At 41.1% G+C, this 24,035-nt stretch overlaps 1 protein-coding gene across 1 annotated transcript in view; it reads right to left on the reverse strand.

Moving 5' to 3' along the window:
- Nucleotides 1-2,531: 2,531 nt before the first annotated feature.
- Nucleotides 2,532-24,035, reverse strand: part of lrrc17 (leucine rich repeat containing 17) — a 43,432-nt gene continuing 21,928 nt past the window's right edge. The window contains exons 4-5 of the mRNA XM_049567319.1: nt 10,950-11,105; nt 2,532-3,525 (exon numbers count right to left, since the gene is read on the reverse strand). Coding sequence (XP_049423276.1) covers nt 3,080-3,525; nt 10,950-11,105 — 602 coding nt within the window. The 3' untranslated portion in view covers nt 2,532-3,079. The remainder of the gene's footprint in view (nt 3,526-10,949; nt 11,106-24,035) is intronic.

Genomic DNA, 24,035 nt, shown 5'->3' on the forward strand with positions numbered 1-24,035 from the left:
AACATTCTTTGTGTTGTATTTTGTCTTCATGCTTCCCCCTGCTGGTTAAACTTATGAAATTCTGCGAATGACATTAGATGTTATTGTAGTACATCAGACTCTGAGTATTTCACCCAGTGACCTCCATATTGTGGTGCCACTATGACGAGCTGTGATCCTCTGCTGCTGCACTCTGGATGAAATCATCCTGGAGAACCTGCTGCAAGCCAAAAGACTGTGAATTATAAATAAATACTTGCAGGACTACACTATCAAAGTTGTCCATGTGAGTGTGTTATGTCATCCTGTGGACCACTTCAATGTGAACACTAGAGGGCACTGTGCTGTTACACATTGCCTAAAGCTGCAGGTTGGCTGCTCTTTGCCTTAGACAATAAATACCCAGATGATTTAAAACATATGTGACTGCGCTAAGAAACAATTAACTACGTTTACATGCAACCCAGTAAACAGGAAAAATCACCTTTAAGGACGACTTTTGCCAAAATCAGTTCCTGCCAACACAACAGTCAAGCTGAAGTAACTGAACTGACGAGGCTCACATCCAGGGTATAAGCTGTCTAATGCCAAGTTGGCAGACCTTATTCAAACACCAATCTGGAAGTCATGTAGCAGGACTTGCACTGATTGTTAATTTCTTACACTGATGCAGTTAATCTGCCTTAATGTTCACTGATTAAGTTACAAGTGGAACAGCTGTGGAAACAATCCAGGTGTGGACTTGTCCTGTAATCCAAAATAAAAAAAATCTGCTCCATATGACAAACAATACATGATCAATCTATCACTATAAAATCATCTTAATCATCCTCAGTGACCTACTTATTTTAGTGACAAAAAGTTCTGCTAAAATGTAATCTGGTCTGTGTTTTATACCTTCACTGACACTGATTAATTATCCTGTTTTTAACTGACATTAAGGCCCAAAATATGACCATAGCATGGAATGAGAATCTGCATGATAAGATTTCAAGTTTCAAAAAAAAGGAGGTTGGCTGTTGTGTGTTCAGCACACTTGGTGGCATTAGCTGACAATCAGTGAAGACTGCTTCCTGCCACGGGCTTCCAAAAAAATTAAACCACATTAATAGACATCAGTTTTGTGGGTGTGTGTATTACCTTGTGTCTGCTGAAAAGTAACATGTGGGCATTTTCTGGAGAAGGCTAAGTTACTTGATTTGGTGTCAAAATGCATCATTGTCACATTTAGGCTCTGTTATCAGGCCATTTTTAGAATTTAGCACATTTAGCGATAATTATTAGTCATGCTTAGGGCTAGGCATTGGTAGGCCTTCCTCTGAAATAACCCAGTACCAAGCAGTATCCAAATGTCTGCATTTGATACTTTTTGCACCGGCATCTGATCATCTCCCAGCCAGGTCAGTTCAACGTCAGCCCTGTTAGCATTAGCTAACAGTACAGCAGTGGCTAACTATGACACTGACCTATTTAACGGTCCCAACAAAGTCACACCAACACCAAAACAGTTTGACTCGATTGTTAAACCATTAATAACCGTTAGGTAGCATTAGGGGCTGTACACATGCCGCGTCTTTAACCACCTGGAAAACGCGAGGTCGGGCACTGGGTGTAACTTTTGTGCCTTTTTTGCATTCAAGAGTGCAGCGCCAGGGTGCTGAGGTTGCTAAGCAACTTTAACAAGGGCTGTATCAAAGCCTATTTACCTGAAATCCTGAGTGCTGAGTTGATCTTCTTCCAGGTGCTGTTTATAAGTGTATGGGCCTATCGACCGTGGGACGGATGAAAAGCTTTGGCGGCCCTGCACTAAAATGATAAACTTTTCCATATTTACCACAGACTGATATTTACAGAAGAAGGGAAAGATATCTGTCAGTTGCGACTGGTTGTTCCTCATCACATGACATGCAGTGCACATGCTGTGTTCCAAAAGGTGAACTCGGTTTATCTCAGAGCGCAGCAGTCGCGGCCTGAAAAATGGGCACTCGGGAATGCATGTGCGCCCTGGCATTTGAGCGTGCCTGCCGTGCATCTGCATTAAAAACAATGAATTTGAGGGCGCAAAAAATGCAGCATGTGTGCGGCTCCTTAGCTGTTCACTGCAAAAAGTTAGTCCTGTCACTGTGTATTTGTGGCTGGTGGGACTCTCAACAACTGTCCCCAGTGCAGAGCTCACACTCCTGCAGCAGCCGGTCTGTAGTGTGGTGAAGTTAAGCGCAGTGTATTTGACGGAGCTGGGGTTCAGTGTGCTGAGGTGCCATTAAATGTTTGAAATTATGGCTAACCAACCATTCATATAATAGGTATCAAATGAAGTACTCTATTGGTATCAGTATCATTTTAAGGGTACTGGTATTGGTCCTGGTATCGTAATTTTTTTAAACGATATCCAGCCCAGGTCATAATGCACTTGGTTGATCCCCAGTGTATCTGGAAACTTACATGACCTCATCAAAACATCACTGTATGATCCAGTACATCTGCTTCCTGTCATATTTGATTCAGTATGTCGACCTACATTTTTTGCTCCCCGTCATGTCTGTCCAAACGAATTCTCAGAAAAAATAAACCCAATTTTATTTCCAGAAAACAGGCAGACAATGTCATACATTAACTCATACAAAAAAGACCACAAACTACTTTTTTGAAAGGAAAAAAAAAGTATATCCTGAACTCAATCAAAATGACTGTAAAAGAAATAAGAGAGCACCTGCAGTTCATTGTGTGGCAAATTCAAAGAGACGTTTTTTGTTGTTGGGGTTATTAGATCTGATACGGACTGGACTGGGAATGCTCTGTAGAAAAGATAAAACAAAAGCTCACATGGCAAATCCTAAACTTTAGTTTAAAGGTAAACTTAGCAATATAACATTAAGAAAATGTTAATGTCCTAAAATTAGCTTTTTGTTTGATTACTAAAAGGGCAATGGATCTTTTTTCCCCAAATTGTACTTTTACACATCAGCTTTTATTTAAACATCAGATCACTGAGTCTACTGTTACGAATCCATTCTTCAGCCTGTCCACAGACCTCCATTTTAATCCAACACTCCTTTGACCTCCACACTAAACCACACCTGTCCACCGATCCACCACCTTTCTAACTCAGCCTGATGATCTCAAACTTGTTGGGCTTCTTTTTCTCTTTCAGGTGCTGCGGTAGACGCCCACCCTGCCCAACAACCGTCTCCCCCATCACCTCTTGTGCCTCATTTTCTGTCCCCCCTTGTCCTCCCTGTCCCGTATCCATTCCTCCAGTTTGTTTATCCTTGGGACATTCCCCGTTGTAGGTCTTGACGTAATCCTCAACACGCCAGCCCATGAACTCCTGTGGCTCGGAGCAGATCAGGCCAGTGTAGTAGACGCCGGGGTGGTGCTTGAGCCAGTAGATCAGGTAGTGAATGTTGTAGTCGCAGATCCAGGGGTTGTTCTCCAGCGAGAGCTTCCGCAGGAAGTAGAGGTCCTCTAGTACACCATACTGGAAGTAGTGGAGACTGTTGTTGGACAGGTCGAGCTCACGGAGGTACAGCAGGCCTGCGAATGCAGCTGGGAGGAAGAGGAAGGTAGAACAAGATAAGTTGGCATCTTTTACTGCTGGCTGAATGCTCAAAGGGTCACCCTGTCTCCCTGGATGCTTCCTGTTTGTTAATTTCTACGTACTGCAGTCACAAAACATGATTCACTTATAATAGTGTTGCAACCACAATATTTTAAGCTCTTTTTTGGTCTCCACACACTCCTCAGGGAAATATGACTCTAAGCTGCTAAATGCTTCACTTTCTTTACAAGCTAGTTGCTAATTTTGCTGCGGAAACGGCTGTCCACTGCGTCAGGGAACTGCGCTGATGAGAGCTGCAAGAGTGAATTGAAACAGTAAAGCTGCATGCCGTAAAGCAGAGTTCAAGCTGCTCTCATACACTGTTCGTACATGTACCTATGAAAAATAATGCACCAGAATTCGTGTATAATCCATGTAATTGGGAAGGCTGCAATCACATAATAGTTTGGGGTGTTGGATTGGTCAAACAAGCACATGACTTTCCCCCAGGAGATAGTGTATGTGTCCTGTGAAACCAAGTGAGCTTTGAGTCATTCTACGACACACCTTCACCATGTTTATTTTTCTCAACCTAACCTACATAACTTTACTTTCCTGAACAAAATCCAAGTAACTTTACATTGAGGACATAACTACCTCATGTACATAACGTAACAAAGCCATTCTTTGGGCACTAATTTGTGAGACTTCATATGAACCGTTGTATGAGAATACGTTGAAAAGCTGGAGGATTTTCTGTGTTTCATTACACAAAGCCATTTGATGAATTGTTAATGAAAACAATATTGATTAGTGCAGCTTTAAGCGTCTTGTCTGGTGTCCATTTTTGGGATAATGCACTTTAAGTTTAAGTTATATTTTAATGGAACATGTAACTCTAGTAGTTGCTGTCCAATGAAAAGTTGGGGAAAATGGGTATGTCCAAAATGTAAACTTTTAAGAATTTTTTTAAAAAAAGGCAAAGTCATAAAAAGTGTACTTCCATATACATAAAAATAGTAAAAAAAATAAGGGTGAACATGACATCAGCAGCAGGGGACCAACATGGTCATGGCATGTGTTTGCACTGAAAATTAACCAAAACATTTGTTGTCTAAATTATGTTTAATGACACACTTGCTGTACTTTAGATTCCAGGGCGCGTGGCAGTTTCATTGGCTTAATGTGTTAACAGCGGATTTAACAGGTGGACTGACTTTGAGCTGGGAAGAGCTAAAGAGTTAAAAAAGGTGACTGTTGATGTCCTTAAAAGGTTCCAGACACTATTATCAGTCTGTGTAATGGGACAGTCAAGACTGTTTCACGCTGTCCACCAGCCTTGGGCCTAGCTTTGATCTTAACAGAGCGGAAGAGAAGAGGGGGAGGATGGGAGGAGGAGAAAGAAGAAGAGAGAAAGGAGAGTGTGTAGAACATATAAAAGGTAGAAAAATATATCGAGGATAAAGACATCACTGAGACAGAGACACAAATGTTAAAAGAAAAAAGTACCCGGGGGACTATAATCCTCCTGAAATCCATTTTCAATCATCATAAAGATAATTTACTGCAATCTCATCATTCAACCATAAAGATGACACAGATAGAGGGAGCTTTAGGAGAGGAAGGAGAGGAACAGAGGGATGAGGGAGGCCCCTGTTATCTCTCGACTCATGACTCTCCCAAATGGGCTATTGATCATTTGCTTTTTTTGAGCCACTATGGCTACAGGAAGCCAGGTGTGGTCTACTTCCATGGTATTTTCCCAGGCACTGAAATAAAGCGTATTATTCAGTCTTTGGACTGTGTGTCCTAAACTTGGCATGAGAAAATACCTGTTCATATTCCTGCCAATTTTAGGTATTTGTTCCCCCCGGGACGCCTTTTGTCCAGCTAAAATTTCAAGGCGCTCCTTAGGAAATGCCAGCTAGGAGCATTACAGCTCTTTGGAGGTGCAGCATTTTTCAGTTGACACATCTTGGTCTGATTTCTGTAACACACAATACCCCCAGAAGTAAAAATGTTGGAACAAGGGACAATATTATCTCTGGCCCTTGCACCAAAGCACGTGGGGAGGTGACGGACCCGCCAGTCTATGTGGGTTCATGAGATTTAATATACGACAATGTATAAGTATATATTATCATATTTCTCCCTTGTTGTTGTTCAGCACTTGTACATGTAAGATGTGATGGTTGGTCTTTGTGGTGTTTGTCCGGCCCCTCCTCCACTGTGATTAAACTTCTGGGTAAAAAGTAACAGTGACGAACGCCTCAACGCCTTGTCATGCTGCTGCCATTTGGAGCATAGCGTTAACATGTGGCGCTCTGCTCCCATTGCAAAGAATTAAAAACATACGCTGGCCTCAGGAAAAAATGCCTCTGTGTGTATTTAGTAATAAACTACCATTGATGGTCATGGGTTGTGACAGTTAAAATTGTAAAATGTACCCATTGACTGTATATGAAGATGGACAAAGCATCTTCACTTCCTCTCACTTCTTTCACCTCTCCACAAAAATGAAGCCAAAATATCCCGAATACGGCCGCTGCTATCTTGCACTGGTGACATCGGGTTTGTTCCAAATCACATACGTACTGTTGCATGCAGTATGCACACAGTCGGGACATACTACTTTGTCATAATATTTCACCCACAATGGGAGTATGGGTATTGGAACACACAGATGATTTGGAGCCAGAGTCTCCACAGTAGCGTTCTCCATGGTAGGTCCCATCCCTACACCCCCAACCAATCGTGGGCAGCACCACTGATCACGAGCATAGTGATTGGCACACACAGTTGTCAATCATGATGGCCAACCCCCTTTTTTATAGCATCAGATAGCTAATAAAACCCAAACTTATCAGAAAAATGGATCCTGGAGCACGCATTAAGAACTACCTAAAATGATCTTTTACTTTTGCCTATGTCCTATCCACTAACATGGAGAGGGCGGGGTTTATGACCTATACTGCAGCCAGCCACCAAGCAACAATCAAGATGTTTTTGCTTCAGTTTTCAGGAGCTGTCATGTCGTCAATCTTTAGATACAGTCTAGGAATGTACCCTTATACCTTTATGACCTTACTATGTTGCCTAGATACAAGGGACACGACATCATCGGACAGTGCCTCATGTTGTGTAGCTGGGCGGCTGCCTTGCTAAAAATGGACGTCTATTGCTGAGCTCCTGTTTTGTTTTGCCTCTCTACTCAAGTGTGACTTTTAGCATCGTTTGGATTTTATTTTGTTCATGTATGATAAGATAGTAGCCACACATTGTGGAGACTCCAGTGTCAGAATTGCTGAGCGACCTCAACCAAGAAACACAGACCCAGGGAGTAAGTCCACTGGCCATGAGAAAAAACATTCCTTTAATGACCATACTTCCCATAGCTGCTTAGTGTGACATGTCAGTTCCACCCTGATGACTCTTTCCATCTGTTCTTTGTTTCAAACCGTCCTTATCTCACTATCCTTTGAAGTCAACTTTTTGTCACAGAAAAAAATGTATGTTCTACATAACATTCTAATCTCTAAGTATTTTAATCAGCACTCCCACCAGGCTCACAGATCCATACGCCATAACACCCACCGAGGGTAATGCTTTAAACCCTGTCATCGATTTTTCCAGCTTCAACGCACACGCATTAACGTTTTTTTGAGCTACGAACGAAGCAGGCAAAAAGGCATGAAAAAGCAACTCTCGTCCAAATTCAGCAGAGGTGATAAATTAAGGATTTGCACCCCAGGCTTGCACTGCTCTGGGCTGATGCTGGCAATGAGTCTCCATAACAAATAAACACAATTTCAAAGTCTCTGGTCGCCATAGCTCCAGATATTACTGTTGCACAAGTCCCACTATTACATATTTGTCTGCTGCTGCATTGTTTTTTCAATTACAGAAACACAAAAGAGATGCAGGCAGGAAGGATCTTCAACAGGAAGTTGGAGCGTATTAAGACTATTTTTTAGGAGTTTGAAGCTCCAGATGGGTGGAACTGAATTGTGACAACTCCTAAAATGTCAAGTTATTAGTCATAGGGAAAGTGTGTTAAATTGACCTTCACATATACTGTACTCTTCTGTGACTGTCTAAATGATTGTTTTTTTTTTCTATTTTTGGGGTTTGTCCTGCAAGGAAAAACCACAGCAATCTGGTGCAAACATCTGCCAAACCCAACATTGAAAGACGATTACAAATAATTGTGCATTTATTAGTAATAACTCCAGTGTGCCAGAGCCTTTTGTTTATGCTTTTCATTTGGAGGGTGACCAGCAGGGGAAAGAAACATGAATGAAAAGGCAAGACAAACAACCTCTTGCAAATGTTTTTGGGTTTTATTTTTCTTTCAATGCGAACGTGATTAGAAGGAGCAACTATGATTGAGACCATATGTCACTCACTGGCTATCACAAGCGCTCAGAGTTACGCAGTATTTCTTGTGCAGTTTCCAAGTGGTCTTGGACACACTGGGGTGGGCTACACTAGATTGTTTACATGTGTTGCAGGGTAATGAAGAAATCTACAAGGTTTTGTAAAGGATTTCCCTCCTGGGCAGGAAGACACGAGCCCAGACATCATTAACGTGGAGTGAGTAATGAGTCTGCACTTTTTTAATGGCGCTATAGTGCTGAGGCAGAGTTACTATTCAGAGCAGATATTCTGCTTCAGTAAAATCAATCTTTTGAACAATAAATTGTTTTGTGTTTCCCTGATGAATTCTGCTGAACTTTCCCTTGATCCCTGTTTAGTATTGAGAGCCGTACATTTGGTTATTTGCGTTGTTAAAGGGATGGTTCACCCCACATTCAGAAAGACATTTTTTCCCTCTAACTTGTCGGACTATTTATCAGTCTAGATGGTTTTGATTTGATTTCACGTTATAGGCCGAATCACTGCAACGTTGTGCTATCAACAACAACCGCCTCTGGGTAGGCAAGTGATTTTAATCACAGCGATATGTGACATCAGCAAATGTGTTATCATTTTTAGCCATTATCATAAATAAAAAGAGGCTAAGCAATGTATTGCTATGGACAATATTTTAGCGAACTAAAAACAAATCTATCATTTTAAGTATATGTTATATTTGGAATATTTTCACTGCTTTACCTGACGTTACACACTAACCGATGGAGACAGTGGTAGACCAGCAACTCCCCTGATCTGCAAAGCAAAATTACTGTTTTTGTCAATGGAGTCTGGTGGCTTCCAGATAACAGCTTCAGTTCTACGTCAGAAAAGGCTGACTGACGGCAAGGTAAAGCGGTTAAATATTCTTAATATAATGTACACTTGACTTGAGTTGGATATCAACTGTTTTAAATAAATACAAGAATTCAAAACAACTGAGGCTACTTAGAGGCTGTACTCTGATTTAAGTTGAGGAATAAATGGGTTCCTCAACCTGTTCAAGTCTGTGGGACTCTTAAGGCCAAAACACACCGGCGGCGTACGACACGTGTCAAAACAGTCGCCCCCATTATTTTCTATTTACAAACCCAAACTGGCGGCGGCTCAACGTGCATCGATGTGTCGCACCGCGGCACTTTACCCTATTGTTCTATTTTTCGAGCGTCACCGCCCTTGAAAAAGCGCTATTTTGTACATCCCAGCCTAGCGGATTGGAGTGTGAAATCCGGTTGACGCCCCGCAGCGCAACGTTTTTTGTGTGTGTTGGGGGCGGCACTTGACTTGCGTCATTGACGCCGCCATCATATGACGCCGCCGTCATATGACGCTGCTGGTGTGTTTTGGCCTTAAATCTTCTCTATGATGGAAAAAGTTGAAATTGAGAGAGGTGTCCGAGCAACACGTTCTCATCCCAACTCATCAAATCTTTCCGCTCGGTCGGTGGTACTTTCACGTCTACATATGATGCGCAAGGTGTCCTCTTGCATCTGTTGTTGACGTTCCAGGATGCTGTGTAAATTTACATTTGTTACATGCACTGTCCATCCATCCATCCATTTTCATCCGCTTATCTGGGGCCGTGTCGCGGGGGCAGCAGGCCGAGCAAAGCACCCCAGACATCCCTCTCCCCAGCAACACTTTCCAGCTCCTCCCAGAGTAGATATGTAATCCCTCCAGTGTGCTCTGAGTCTGCCCCGGGGCCTCCTACCAGTGGGACGTGCCTAGGACACCTCCTGCCCAGGAGGCATCCTGGTCAGATGCATGAAATGCATTGTGTCTTCTCAAAATATACTTCTGTTTTCACAGGAAATGTACAGTTTCTATGCGTTAGATGTGTATAGTCTTTTTCAAAATGAACTCACAACTTTGGTAAAACACCTCGAATTGACAGTTGTTCCCTTGTGCAACAAAAACATGGTGGTTCGGTTCAGGGAACAAAAGCATGTGATTAAGTTTAGAAAAAGACATCATGGTTTGGCTCAACATTCACACAGAAAGTGAACCACGGCCTCACTTCCTGTCCTTGTTGCTGTTTGTTGGACTCATCCACCTTCTGTCCCATCCACCCTATAGGGACTTTCCAGCTCCTTATATTACATTGTCACTGGCAGTGTTACAAACTGATTAACCCTTTGTAGCGATATGATACACGGCCAGGTGGTGTATCATAAATAGTCTCCCGTGACCAGCCTACCTTACTTCGGAATGGGAGTTTGGGGACATTCGTCTTTCGTTTTGTAATAGAAATGGGCCAGGATATCCAGACCACATGACGGCGTTGCCATAGGTACGGCACCGGAACAGCAATTCTGGTGTAGACGGGTGTAAGGCAAAGCTAATCAGCTGTTGGTTGAGGAAGTACGGAAGTATATGGATTTGGATCCAATCACATCACTGCCGCTGGGAGCCAGCGCTAGTTCTATTACAACTTTCCTACAGGAATGTTCACAGATGACAGAGTCAGCCAGCGTGCTGACGTCATCGCCGTCTGTGTAAGAGACTATACCATAAACTGATGGCACATCGCAGTGTATCATCCCTTCACGAGAGGTTCCTTTTTGTGGTGGTGTCTGAAGCCGAGATCGTTGACGAAGCGACAGTATTTGATGAGTTCGGGATGAGAACAGGCTATAGCAATGTGTTGAGTTTTTCAAAAGTTGTTTTTTTTCTCCTGTTTGGCGCTTTGAGCATCAGCAGAGTGCAGTCTAATTCCATTACATTTGAGAGAAGGCAGACATCTGTACAGCTGATATTTCCAATATCCCTTTAAATGGTCCATTTTTGCTTATGCTAGTATTTTCAATGCATATTTTTCTGAGTTAATTTGCAGTTTAACCCGGTGGTTCCCAACCCCTTTGGCTAGTGACAAAGAAAAGTCTATTTGCAACCCCCACATCACCAGTCATAAGTGAAAAAGATGTGAGTGGTTCAAGAACTAGTCTGTAAACACTGTTATATGACTTTAATGAACACCTGTCAGACAATCAGAGACAAGACTCTCTGTGGCCTGAGTTACCTGTATCTATATGTTGCAGGTTGTTGCCACTAAGGTTGAGCAGCTTGAGGTCTTTGGACAGCAGGAACTGTTTGGGCCTGAGATGTTTGATGGTGTTACTGGACAGATCCATCTTGACTATGTCAGACGGCAGGTCTGACGGGATGTTATTCAAATCTGCAAAGAAGGACAGACAAAGAAACATGAGTTACAAACATGAAAGGAGCTGGAGTGGGGTTTTTTTGCAAGATTTTAAATAGTGAGAATAATTCACAGCAAGTATTTACATAAACTTTAATGCAACAAATAAGCATTCATTCCTGCTGATGGTTCGCAGGATGGACACAGATGTGCGCAACAATCATAACACAGAGTGCAAAGCTCCAGAATCAGCAGGAGAGCTGGAAATCCAATCTGTCTGCGTCCTTATACATTTTCAAGATGTCGTGTGGGTTGTGTGCAACATTTAACCTTTTCAAGATGCAGTCCAGTGTGACAGCATGTATAACAATATTTCACTTCTGTGCCAGGGGAGGTGGGGGGGGGGGGGGCAGTGTTTCCAGCCTCACACACACATCTCCCACCAGTAAGAGAGTAAGTCTTTGAAGACTCTAATGTACGAAACAGGGATTCCCACATATTCCCATTTCGATAACAGATCCTCTCTGGAGTTTTAAATCAAAAGTCCCACGCTGGAGCACATTTCGTAAATGCTTTATCATCCCTGCAGTGTTGGGCCTGTTAGAATACAAGTCTGTCACTGTCAACACAATTTGTCCCAAGCTAGAGCTGAAGCTTGAATCTAGATTCTTTGGAGCTTCTCCTCAGACAATAAGCAGATCCAGATTCATGTTCAAACCCGTGTTGCACAAGTTCTACTTTTGGCAGTCAGGAAAAGTCTTTTGAAGTTACGAAAATAGGCATCTTAATGGATTTTGAATTGCTTTTGTGGTTCCCACAACCATTAGACTTGTTTCACCTGTCAGTGTCTGTGAAAACACGAAAATCGCCTGAATTAGAGGTCATATCTGCCGCGCCGATCAGGCTGCAGCTCTGTTTAAAACTGAGCAGGCGGCCTCTGCAACCTGTGTCATCAAAATGAGTGTGGGTGATTGTTTGCAAAGCAGTTTGCAGAGAGATTGCAGATGAGCAGATACATGAGTATGTTTAAGCAGCGGATGCCGAGAAGATATAATCAATCTATGTTTATTTTGGTGTAAAATCACTGCCTTATTTTGTAGATTTAAAAAAAAAAAAAGAGGTTGTGTACAATATGTGTGTGGCTGAGCATTCATGCGTACATGCATTTGGATGGGTTTCCTGCACGTATTTATTTACACGGACTGTATGATTTGCTCGGAAGACTGCTTATGGACACTTTTATAGAGCAGATGTTGCAGTCTTTATGCGCGCGCTTTACTGCCACAGATGTTGTTGTCATGGAGGCACTGTGCCATCAATCATCACTGACACAGAGAAAATACAATCACACGTACACACAGGACACACGCATACAGCATGCACACAGATGTAGGCAATGCACTAAGGAAATGTAATTATTGTTGTTCAGTGATGTGATGCAGTGGCGGCTGACGAGCGTGCAGCAGGCATTTGCAAAGGCAGGCCCAGACTTTGGAGAAGCGATTAGTCCTGTGCTGTGAGAACTTGTAGTCTAAAGGGAATTCCTCCTTGCCTCAGGTGTACATGTGTCTGCAAGTTTGTCCAAGATTAGAAAAAGTTGGAAAACTGCTGGCACTCTTAGATCAGACTCAAATTCCCAGGCTCCCTGGTGAGAAATCAACCTTCTGAGCCAAAAAACAGGTCTTCTCCGTCCAAGAGAGATACATCTGTGGTCTTGTGTGTTTCACAGTGAACGAGGATAATCTCCTACGCTCCCTATTCGGCGGCGACAAAAGGCTGTGACCAGAAGGACCTATTTCTCAAAGCTAAACCAAAGATGGAGAGATTATCTCGATTTGTAATGTCGCTCTTTAAGCATCGCTTCCTGGATCTGAATGTGTTCTCAAGAAGTCTGACATTTTATCAGGAGCCTTGAGGTTATCTGGAGATTTTTAATTGAGCAAATATTTCAGATAAAGTGTCAGGCTCTTTCCCTACTTTACCATCTGTGCCTCCTCTGAGCGGGCTGCTGAATGAATAGAATAAACACACAGAGAGAAGGAGAAAGAGAAAGAACATGTCAGGAGAAGTGAAAGTCATTCATTCATAACTGGGTTTGGACTGGGTTTTTTACTGAACCTGCTCAAGTCATTATGCCATATTTGCACATGTGAACATCTGTCCCTCTTGGACTTTTAATGTCAAAAAAAAAGAAGTGCTTTGTGCTTTGCTACCTGAGAAACTCTCCGTGTGTTTCGTCTGATAGCACCTCCGCTATAAATAAAGTTTGGACCAGTTGAGTGATTACATCATTTATTCTATGGTGAGCCAACTATAGCACCTGCGCTATGTCAAAGTGCCAGCTTTGAATTACTTTATGCAGTAATTTAGTGGGTCATTTGCCAAAACATCCTATGGAGGTTGTTAGTTATGCAGGCTGTGCATTAGTATAACACAGGGATTAGGTACTGCAGTAAATGTTCAGGAGTATTTACATAGTTTAAAATAGATAGAGCTAAACTTTTTCCATAATTTAGCAGAGGTGCAGAACATTAATCTGGGCATATCCTCCTCCAGAGGGCATTGGTCAGCACTATTAATGAATTATATGTATGCATAGTAGTTTCTCCATCTTTTCTTCACCATATATTCTATAAAACTTTGCAAAGGGTGTTTTAAATAAAGCTACATTTGCAGGATATATTTCCTCTGTGCATTGATTCTGATTTAGCAAGCAGTGCAATATGCTTCATTCTGTTTAGACAGGAGAAAGGGAAGCAGTTATTTTTTTACAGTGCTGACATGATTACTCTGGGGTCAGCTGCGCGTAGTGCAGTGATCGTCTGTGGTTTGGACGCTCGCTCCAGGCTTGACTGGGGAAATGATTTCTAGATGTGTTTAAACAGTTTGGGCCTTGTGCTGCGTGGTAGCAGCGAAAAGGTTCATATTTAATACGTTACCTTTTATAACGTTTAACATTTTTTTCATGTGAGGTCACTTTCACCTCAGGCATTAAATGACCGGCTAATGGCAGCAGAGGAAATATACACAGTACAGTTATTTGTCTAACATGAGGATATACGTCTTATGAAAAGAGGCAAGAACACTTCTTTGTATCCAGGCTGAAGCAAAGATCTGAACCGAGTTGGGATCTTTTCCAACATTAACATTTCACACGACAGGTGCAATAACCCGTCAGCGTCCCCTATACTGACTTCCACACTTTGGATTTTGCATGCTGTTATATTTGGGCTCTATGTAATGGGCCTATACTTAACTCTCTTTCAGTATTCAGACCAAATATATGGAGAGATAACTGAAGCCTTTTCTAAATATGCTGACAACTCTGTTTATACGATATCACTATTACAACAGCCAGATAAGTGCTAGCAGTCATATCCTCCCTTCCAGTGATAATCTTGAGGATTTAAGTCAGCCTACATGCTGTAACTCAGAGTAGAGCAGAATCGGTTTTTATATTTCTTTCCAAACCATTGTGTCCTTAAGCTACTTTTCTCCAGTGTTAAATGTCAAAACCTGCTGCCTACATTACCCACAATGTAACATAACTGCTGACAGTTTGCTCAGTGATTCAGGTGCGTTCAAACAGTAGCAGCTAATGTAGCCGTGAGCCACTAGCCTCAAACTGGTGGCCAAACTGGCCCGTCACAAAATGTCACCGGGCTCGAAATTTTTTTCCCATTGACTTACATTGTGAAAGACACGTCTGTAAATCAATGGAACATTTTTTTCTGAGCTCTACAACTCCCAAAAAATGCCTCTTTTCGCTAACAGGATCCATTTGGTCCAAAGACATTTCATAAATCTAGAGGAGCCACTGGATTAAATAATTTTATCCCCATTCAAGTTATTAATTCATTCATTCATTATACACAACTGCTTATCCTGTTAAGGGTTGCGGGGGTGTAGGAGCCTATCCCAGCTGAAACTGGGAGAGAGGCGGGGTACACCCTGGACAAATCGCCAGACACATAGAGACAGACAACCATTCAAGCTCACATTGACACCTATGGGCAATTTGGAGTCCCCATTTAGCCTAACGTGCAAGTCTTTGGACTGTGGGAGCCGGAGAACCCGAAGAAAACCCACACTAGAGGAGCCCCAGCTGGCCGACAGTGCTAACCACTGCACCAACGTACTTCCAGCGCCCCCCACTCAAGTTAGTGGAGGGCTTAACTGGAAGTTAGCTGCACGGTCGGCAATGCCTATAGTGTGCTTTCTCTATGGGCCCAGCAATGTGAAAGATCTGGGTAATTTTATACCCAGGGAAGTCAAACTGTTTTGGCTTCATGCGCCATTGAGCAACTTTCATGGGAATGTTGATCCAGCACTGTATCTAATTCTCTTCATACATTAATGCAAGCTATGAACACCGGTAAGCTCACTTCACAAACTAAACTCTGCACCCCCAGATGTGATCATTTTCAAAGGTATAGTCTTCAGCGCCATCCAACATCACTTGAGGAAATTTATCAGACTTTAAGCATCTCCCTCTAAAGCCATAAAAGGCTTTACACCAGTGGTTCTCAACTGGTCCAGTCTCAGGGTCCAGATGTCTACTTAGTCATTAATTCAAGGTCCACACAATTTAGTACATTCAGCATCATACTTGCATTTGGCCATATCACCAAGCGAGTTAGTTGTCTCTGTCAAGTACCTGTCTGTGAATCACTCACTCTACAGCAGGAAACAGCAAAATAAATAAAAGCTCTGTGTCAGAAATTTGCTGTACTTAAAAATAAAGTGTGTTTTTTACAAACTTGACATGTTTGTTAGTCACTGGCAGTCCCAGGACTCTAGGATTGCAACCCACCGGTTGAGAACCACTGCTTTATACCAATACCTTTTTTACCTATGCAGTGGCCTAGAACTCCACAAGACCTTTAAGCAGACTTTAATGTGAGTAATCAGTTGGCTGTACAGTACATGACATCTTTGTTAATAGCGTTACAAAAACAAAACCTTTTGCCTGAAACTCATGATTAATACATCCAGAGTCTGTCATGCCCAAGACTGAGTATATGCTATGATCTGTTTTTGCCCATGTCACCATGACAACAGTGTCTTGGGTATAACAAAAAGAAAAAATTTAATCAGCCTTTTATCATCCAAGGTATATCCATCACATTTTAAGCATTAAGCAGTGAAGGTAATGGCCAGAAATAATTGGTTTCAATGGAATTTTTATCCCAAGGTCTGTTCTCACAGTGTTTCAGTGACCTTTTCACCTCAGTGTGAAAAACTTCTTTGGGAAACTCTGAACCCCAGAAGTCGAACATCAGGTCAGTTTCCTAACAGCTGTGTGGTTCCCAGTGTGGACGGGACCTTCAAACTACTGCAGGAAAGCCTCTCGGCGCCTGGCAGCTAAATCCTGCAGTTAGTAGAGAGTGATGTTTGATACTTTCTCATTCATGCTCTCTTCCTCTGCCTCTCACTCAGATGGAAGATGGATTTTTTTCTTCTTCTGCTGACTAACCAAGAAGTCCAGGGAGAGCCTGACATAATATCATGCGCGTGGGTGTTTGTGTGACTGGGACGCGGCCAACTCACCATATACATGAGTCACTTTACTGCTGGCTGCTCAAATGGCCTGAAGTTTATATGGAGGATTTATGTTACTTCTGAAAGCAATGATTTCTTGACCTCATGAACACAGTGTTGAAGGCAGAGTCTAGAGCCATTGGCCAAACCATCAATACCACCCTGTAGATGGGTTTCTGAGAGATGTGTATGAAAAAAACAAACTGAAATAACTGAGGCTCATGGGGACAAAAAAGAGCTGGTTTTAGCACTAATGTAACATAGGCCTATCTGACATATATCTAACATTAGTGTCTTGATAGACTATCCAGAAAAAGGGTGCTTTATTCCCAATGTCATAACATTACCAGTGTAATGCTAATCTTACTTTTTTAATGCTAAAATTGCTTTTTTTTTATGCTTACACTACTTTTTTAATGTTTATGCTAATGTTACCTTTTTAATGATGAAATTATTTTTTAAAATGCTAACATTACTTTTTTTTATGCTAACATTACCTGTTTAATGCCAATATTACTTTGTTTTATGCTAGCATTGCTTTTTTTTTAATGTAAAAATTACTTTTTTTAATTCTAAAGTTACTTTGTGTTGTACAGTAAACTAGCTTTAAAGCTAACTTTCTCTGGCTAGCTAATTTGTGTAGTCTATTTTAGTATCATAACTGCTGCTAGCTGCCGTTTCTCACTGGAATTGCAAACAGCATGTTAGCTAGCCAGAGCTGGTGTCTATGAAAATTAGCTTTAAGCTAACTCTGGTAGGCTACAATACATCGGTAACGTTTTTGTTTAATATTGTATATGATCTCTTACAAATAAAAACGGTGTGTACTAAAAATACGACATAGGCCTAAATGAGTCGCTTATTTATGCTAACGCTACATTTTTAATGCTAATACTACTTATTTAATGCTAAATATACACTTGTGTTGTAAATTAGCTTTAACGCTAACTTTCTCTGGCTAGCTAATTTATGTAGTCTATTTTAGTATCATCACTGCTTCTCACTAGAATTGCAAACGGCTGGTTAGCTAGCCAGGGTTGATGTGTATGAAAATTAGCTTCACACTAACTCTTGTAGGCTACAATACATCGGTGACATTTTTGTTTAATATTGTAGCCTACATGATCTCTTACAAATAAAATGAGTGAATAAAAAATGGTATACGGTAAAAAAAACCCACATAGGTCTACTTTACCTGTAAGCAAAATTTATATTACTTTACAATAAGTTGTTGTATTTCTAAATATGGAAAACTGTGGAAATACTTGTTAAGACTTTATTTATAAATATTAAAGGTAGGCTATTAGTTTAAAAAATAGCTTCACTACAACTATAGTATATCCCAGCCCTGTCACCAGATGAAAATGTCACCCTTGTACATTTCTGCAAACCATGAATATATCTGTACATTTCATATGTATCATATCGACGTCTGTACAGCCGACCATATCATCAGGTCGTGGAGGGGATGGTGGATGGTGTGCCACCAAGCCCAGGTATTTCAAGTCAAAACATGATCTTTTCCTAGCCATACCCAAGTGTTTTTGTGCCTAAACCTGATCACATGTTAATCACAGTGTTGTTGAAACTATAGTAACATACAAATGTAACTTAACTGTGGTTTGTAGAAACATAAATGCCAACATTTCTATTTTGGCGATTGATTGCAGGACACCTAGAAGGAGTTTAACAGTGTGTCCACTGTAGAAAAGGGACTTTAACAGAAGTAATATGCAGGCACATTATTATATTACCACAGACTAACTCTCAAGTCCATGTCCCATCTTTGAGAGGCATGGTCTTAAGAGCTCCCACATTAACTCTAACCACTCTGTGCAGCATTGATCTCCAGTGAGAAGGATGTGGAGCCTGAAATCTGCTGTGGTTCACCTCAGAGAAACAGCCTGCAAACCAGAGTGAGGGGAACATGGAGAAAAACAGGGAGAAAGAGATACACAAAGGGAAAATACAGGATTTGTAGACAGAGAGATCAGAGCATGTTTCCATTCTGCTATGGGATTTTTTACTTTCACTCCCTGCTTGTTTTCTGGTCCCATGAGAAAGAAACCCACGTTTGTTAGACCTCTACACCCTCATGTTCACCCGCTTAACAGTTTGTTTTCACCTAAGTTTCATTTCTCTGTATTTTTGACCATGTCTTTCTGATGATTATAATTCCACATGTGGGTTATAATCTAACTGCTCTAATTTACTTTTAAAGCTGCCAGTCTTGCAATTAAATTTAAAACTGCTTCCATGCAAGGCTGGGAAACACAGGCCAACATTATGAGCTAATTTTGTGGCTGCATCTCGTAGAGGAACCCTGTGTCCAATTCAATTATTTTTGTGCACACTAAGTGCATAGGTTGTAAGCTGTATTTAATCAAATTAACACAAACTTAACACAAATTAAAAGGCACCCTGTGGAGTTTTGGCTGCTACAACCCCTGGCAAAAATTATGGAATCACCAGTCTTGGAGGATGTTCATTCAGTTGTTTAATTTTGTAGAAAAAAAGCAGATCACAGACATGACACAAAACTAAAGTCATTTCAAATGGCAACTTTCTGGCTTTAAGAAACACTAAAAGAAATAAAAAAAAAAATTGGTAGTCAGTAACAGTTACTTTTTTAGACCAAGCAGAGGGAAAAAATTATGGAATCACTCAATTCCGAGGAAAAAATTATGGAATCATGAAAAACAAACAAACAAAAGAACACTTCAACACACCACTAGTACTTTGTTGCACCACCTCTGGCTTTTATAACAGCTTGCAGTCTCTGAGGCATGGACTTAATGAGTGATAAACAGTACTCTTCATCAATCTGGCTCCAACTTTCTCTGATTGCTGTTGCCAGATCAGCTTTGCAGGTTGGAGCCTTGTCATGGACCATTTTCTTCAACTTCAACCACAGATTTTCAATTGGATTGAGATCCGGACTATTTGCAGGCCATGACATTGACCTTATGTGTCTTTCTTCAAGGAATGTTTTCACAGTTTTTGCTCTATGGCAAGATGCATTATCATCTTGAAAAATGATTTCATCATCCCCAAACATCCTTTCAATTGATGGGATAAGAAAAGTGTCCAAAATGTCAACGTAAACTTGTGCATTTATTGAAGATGTAATGACAGCCATCCCCCCAGTGCCTTTACCTAACATGCAGCCCCATATCATCAATGACTGTGGAAATTTGCATGTTTTCTTCAGGCAGTCGTCTTCATAAATCTCATTGGAACGGCACCAAACAAAAGTTCCAGCATCATCACCTTGCCCAATGCAGATTCGCGATTCATCGCTGAATATGACTTTCATCCAGTCATCCGCAGTCCGCAATTGCTTTTCCTTCGCCCATTGTAACCTTGTTTTTTTCTGTTTAGGTGTTAATGATGGCTTTCGTGTAGCTTTTCTGTATGTAAATCCCATTTCCTTTAGGCGATTTCTTACAGTTCGGTCACAGACGTTGACTCCAGTTTCCTCCCATTTGTTCCTCATCTGTTTTGCTGTGCATTTTCTGTTTTCAAGACATATTGCTTTAAGTTTTCTGTCTTGACGCTTTGATGTCTTCCTTGGTCTACCAGTATGCTTGCCCTTAACAACCTTCCCATGTTGTTTGTACTTGGTCCAGATTTTAGACACAGTTGACTGTGAACAACCAACATCTTTTGCAACATTGCGTGATGATTTACCCTCTTTAAGGAGTTTGATAATCCTCTCCTTTGTTTCAACTGACATCTCTCCTGTTGGAGCCATGATTCATGTCAATCCACTTGGTGCAACAGCTCTCCAAGGTGTGATCACTCCTTTTTAACTGCAGACTAACGAGCAGATCTAATCTGATGCAGGTGTTAGTTTTGGGAAAGAAAATTTACAGGGTCATTCCATAATTTTTTCCTCAGAATTGAGTGATTCCATAATTTTTTCCTCAGAATTGAGTGATTCCATAATTTTTTCCCTCTGCTTGGTCTGAGAAAGTAACTGTTACTGACTACCACAATTTTTTTTTCTTGATTTCTTTTAGTGTTTCTTAAAGCCAGAAAGTTGCCATTTGAAATGACTTTAGTTTTGTGTCATGTCTGTGATCTGCTTTTTTTCTACAAAATTAAACAACTGAATGAACATCCTCCAAGACTGGTGATTCCATAATTTTTGCCAGGGGTTGTAGTAGCATTATGGAACAATGTTTTCAGCAATGTGTTTGTTTGTGTTGAGCACAAATATAGGTCCCACATACACTCAGGCAACACAATACACACTCCTACTGATGGTATCGTGCTATCCCAGTAATTGACAGTTGGTGGTGGTAACACACAGAGAAGTTTTGGTTTACCAGGACAGAAATGCAGTCGGCAAGTTTGTTAGACTTTTGGAATACACAGAATTCTTTTGGTTAAATGCATTAAATGTAAAAATAACTTTTGTTTGTTTACAAGAAAACTCCAGTGGGCACTTTTATCCCACATAACAGGCCTATTAAAAAACAAAACTCTGAAAAAGGGGCTGGAAGCCAATCTGCTCTTTCTCCCTAATTGAAAAAATTGCCTGCGCTAAGTTTAATTTTAGTTTAGCCCTTTCTCCAGTACTAATCCCGCTAGCCTGTGAAAGAGCAGTGTGTTTCAAGATGGCTAGCATTAGCATTATTAGGCTAACATTAGCAAAATTGGTGACTAGCAGACGTATCGGAACTGTTAGTGTAATTAGCATATTTTATTTATGATGTTTGTTTGTGTTGCACTTTTAAGACAACAGTACTCAGTCTTCTGTTTGGCAACTTTATTCTCCCCACTACTCCGTAGATTTTTTTTGTAATAGTTTGTCCAGAGCAGTCAGTTTTCACGTGGTAACACAACAAACATGTCCCCCGAGACAGGAAGAGAAGAACAGACAAAAGGCGCCCTCTCATGACGATTGTCGCTCACAGATTATCACACTCTCTGTCTGTATGATCTGAGGCAGAATAATAAACAAAATATTAAAGGAACAAAAAATGAAATTATAACGTGTTCGGCTATTTTCATTAAGTTTATAATGTTGAATACTTCTAGGTCACATCATTAGCTTGTTAGCTTGTAGGCTAACTGGCAGTGGCTGACACAGCATTGTTTGTGAAATATACAATTATATGTGCAATGATGGGGTTTTTGATAGAGAGTTGAAGGAAACATCGGGGTCTTGGTTACGTTCAAATTCATGCATACTCTATCCCCGCTGTATTAGACAGAGACTGGCTTTCATATTAGCAACGTATCTAACGTCTAACATACGTTTTGATTCTCAGATTTTAGATAAGTGCACAGACATTGAGGAGGCAAAACACACTCTCCACCACAGGGCTGTAGGCTACATAGGAGTCCTAAAGTGTCGTCTTGTTGTGTTATTGGGAGCCAGAATAGAAGGAGTCATGGCTCAAAACTTAAATTTTATCACATACCAGCCACCACTACCTGTCGATAACAACAAAGACAACCATGGTTAAATATGATAAGACGAAAGTACTGGACGGAGGCGATCATCAAAAATGCTCACACGTCAGGTTAGGGAAAAAGTATTTACTGTTACCAATAAACATCATAGTGTTTAATGGCAGTAAAAGGGTCTATAGTCAAGGTCAGAAATTTTAGGGGACATAAACATAGTAAAACACATTTTGTGGGGGGGTACTTTAAGTATTATTCCAGAATAGGAGCACTGGTTGTACTTGATTAAATGGGAACCCTTTTTCATTATGTGGCCCCCAAACAATTTTCCTGTGGGATGGAAAGGCACATATGGAACATGGGCAGAGCAGTAATTTTGCTTATTCCTTCAGAAGTATTTGAAATTTAAAGCTAACCAAAAGAATGCAATTTAATGTGTGCTCGGATCAAAGTTATATACCACAGCATACTGAAGTCTGAACACTTGCAGATGCAGGAGGATTGTTGACAAAAGCGGGAGAAGAAAACATAATGTGTTATGATATAATCAACCTGTGATTAGATTTCACACCGACGGACAGCTAATACAACCAATGCAGCTAATGAAAACACCGGCACTGGAGGGAAAGCAGTAGAATGAAAAGACTTAGACAACTATATGTGCGTCCTTCCTTACAAATCAAAAACACAGAAACCACGTATTGAATGTCATGCACGACAGCTGTAGTTCATAAAGCAACATTCACACATCACATATTGCTCTCGTGGTGGGGCATGGTTTAGGAGGCAGGATGTTGAGAGTTATTACCGAGTATAAAAAAAGAAAAGAAGAAAAGACGTGAGGGAGATGGATGGGAGATTAACCCTGCGAGAAAAACAGAGAAACTTTATAGTGTTTCAGATAAAGAATCAATTCAAAGGTTTAACTGCCGAAAAAAAAAAATTGGAAAAATATGCAAAAAGCTTCCTCGAGCATTTACACAACACAGGCACTGCATTGTGCAGTTTTGGCTTGTCTCTGAAAGATTTCTTTCTGTGAAAGGCATAAGCTCTCCATTTATAGATGGATTCAATCGCTCATTAAAATCTGGAGCTCGCTTGGTCTGAAACATGAACACAGACAATCTTTTAGTCCAGTATGTTGACAGTGGACGCTCTAGGGCATCAGAAGACGAGGATGAAGAAGAAGACAGACAGAAGCAGGCAAAAGGGAGAAGATGAGAGAGCAACCAAGAAAAAAGAGCCCACATAAAAGTGACAAAAAGTGATCAGTCTGCACAAATTCAGAAATTGTCCTTCCTGCCTCCAGTCTGTCTTTGAACAGCAAGACTGACATAATGTTTTTATGGAGCACTGGAGAAGTTACAATCTCTATGATAGCAGCCTTATAGTGGCATTTTTACACACAGAGAGAACCAGATGTGAAAACTGGAAGAGCTGAGAGAAGCCCCCCCACTTCCCCTCGCCCCCTCTCTGACAGATGCCTGCCTGTTTCCATCTTCCCTGCAGCTTTCTGCCCATGCTGACTCAGCGTTAAAACTGAGAACACAAACAGGTTGAGATGCTGGTGGCAATTACTGCTTTCTACAATATCTTGGAGAGCACAAATCTGCAGAGAACTGATGAACACATGACTCAAATTACAACACAATACAAAAGAGACGGTGCTGTATTTGAAAAAAAAAAAGAGAAAAAATACCGACCACACAGGACCACAAACGCACCACAATGCAACTCATCAGAAAGCCAAACAATGCAACTCAACCGCAGCCAGTGACCTGAGGTCAAACAAATAAGATTAAACTGCAAAATTACGCCCCATGCATAAAGATGCCAGCATTGTAGTTTGAAAGAACAGACCACAGCCAGTCCAGACCCAGCGCCTCCCCTTCCAGTGAAGTTCAGGAGTCCCAAGTGGCTCAAACTTAATAAAACAAACACAAGTCTGCTTGTTCAGCCTTGTTGTAACCAAAACATTAGACAGCAAACTAATTCTCGTGTCCAATT

The sequence above is a fragment of the Epinephelus fuscoguttatus genome, linkage group LG22 (assembly GCF_011397635.1).
Source record: "Epinephelus fuscoguttatus linkage group LG22, E.fuscoguttatus.final_Chr_v1".
Lineage (NCBI taxonomy): Eukaryota > Metazoa > Chordata > Actinopteri > Perciformes > Serranidae > Epinephelus > Epinephelus fuscoguttatus.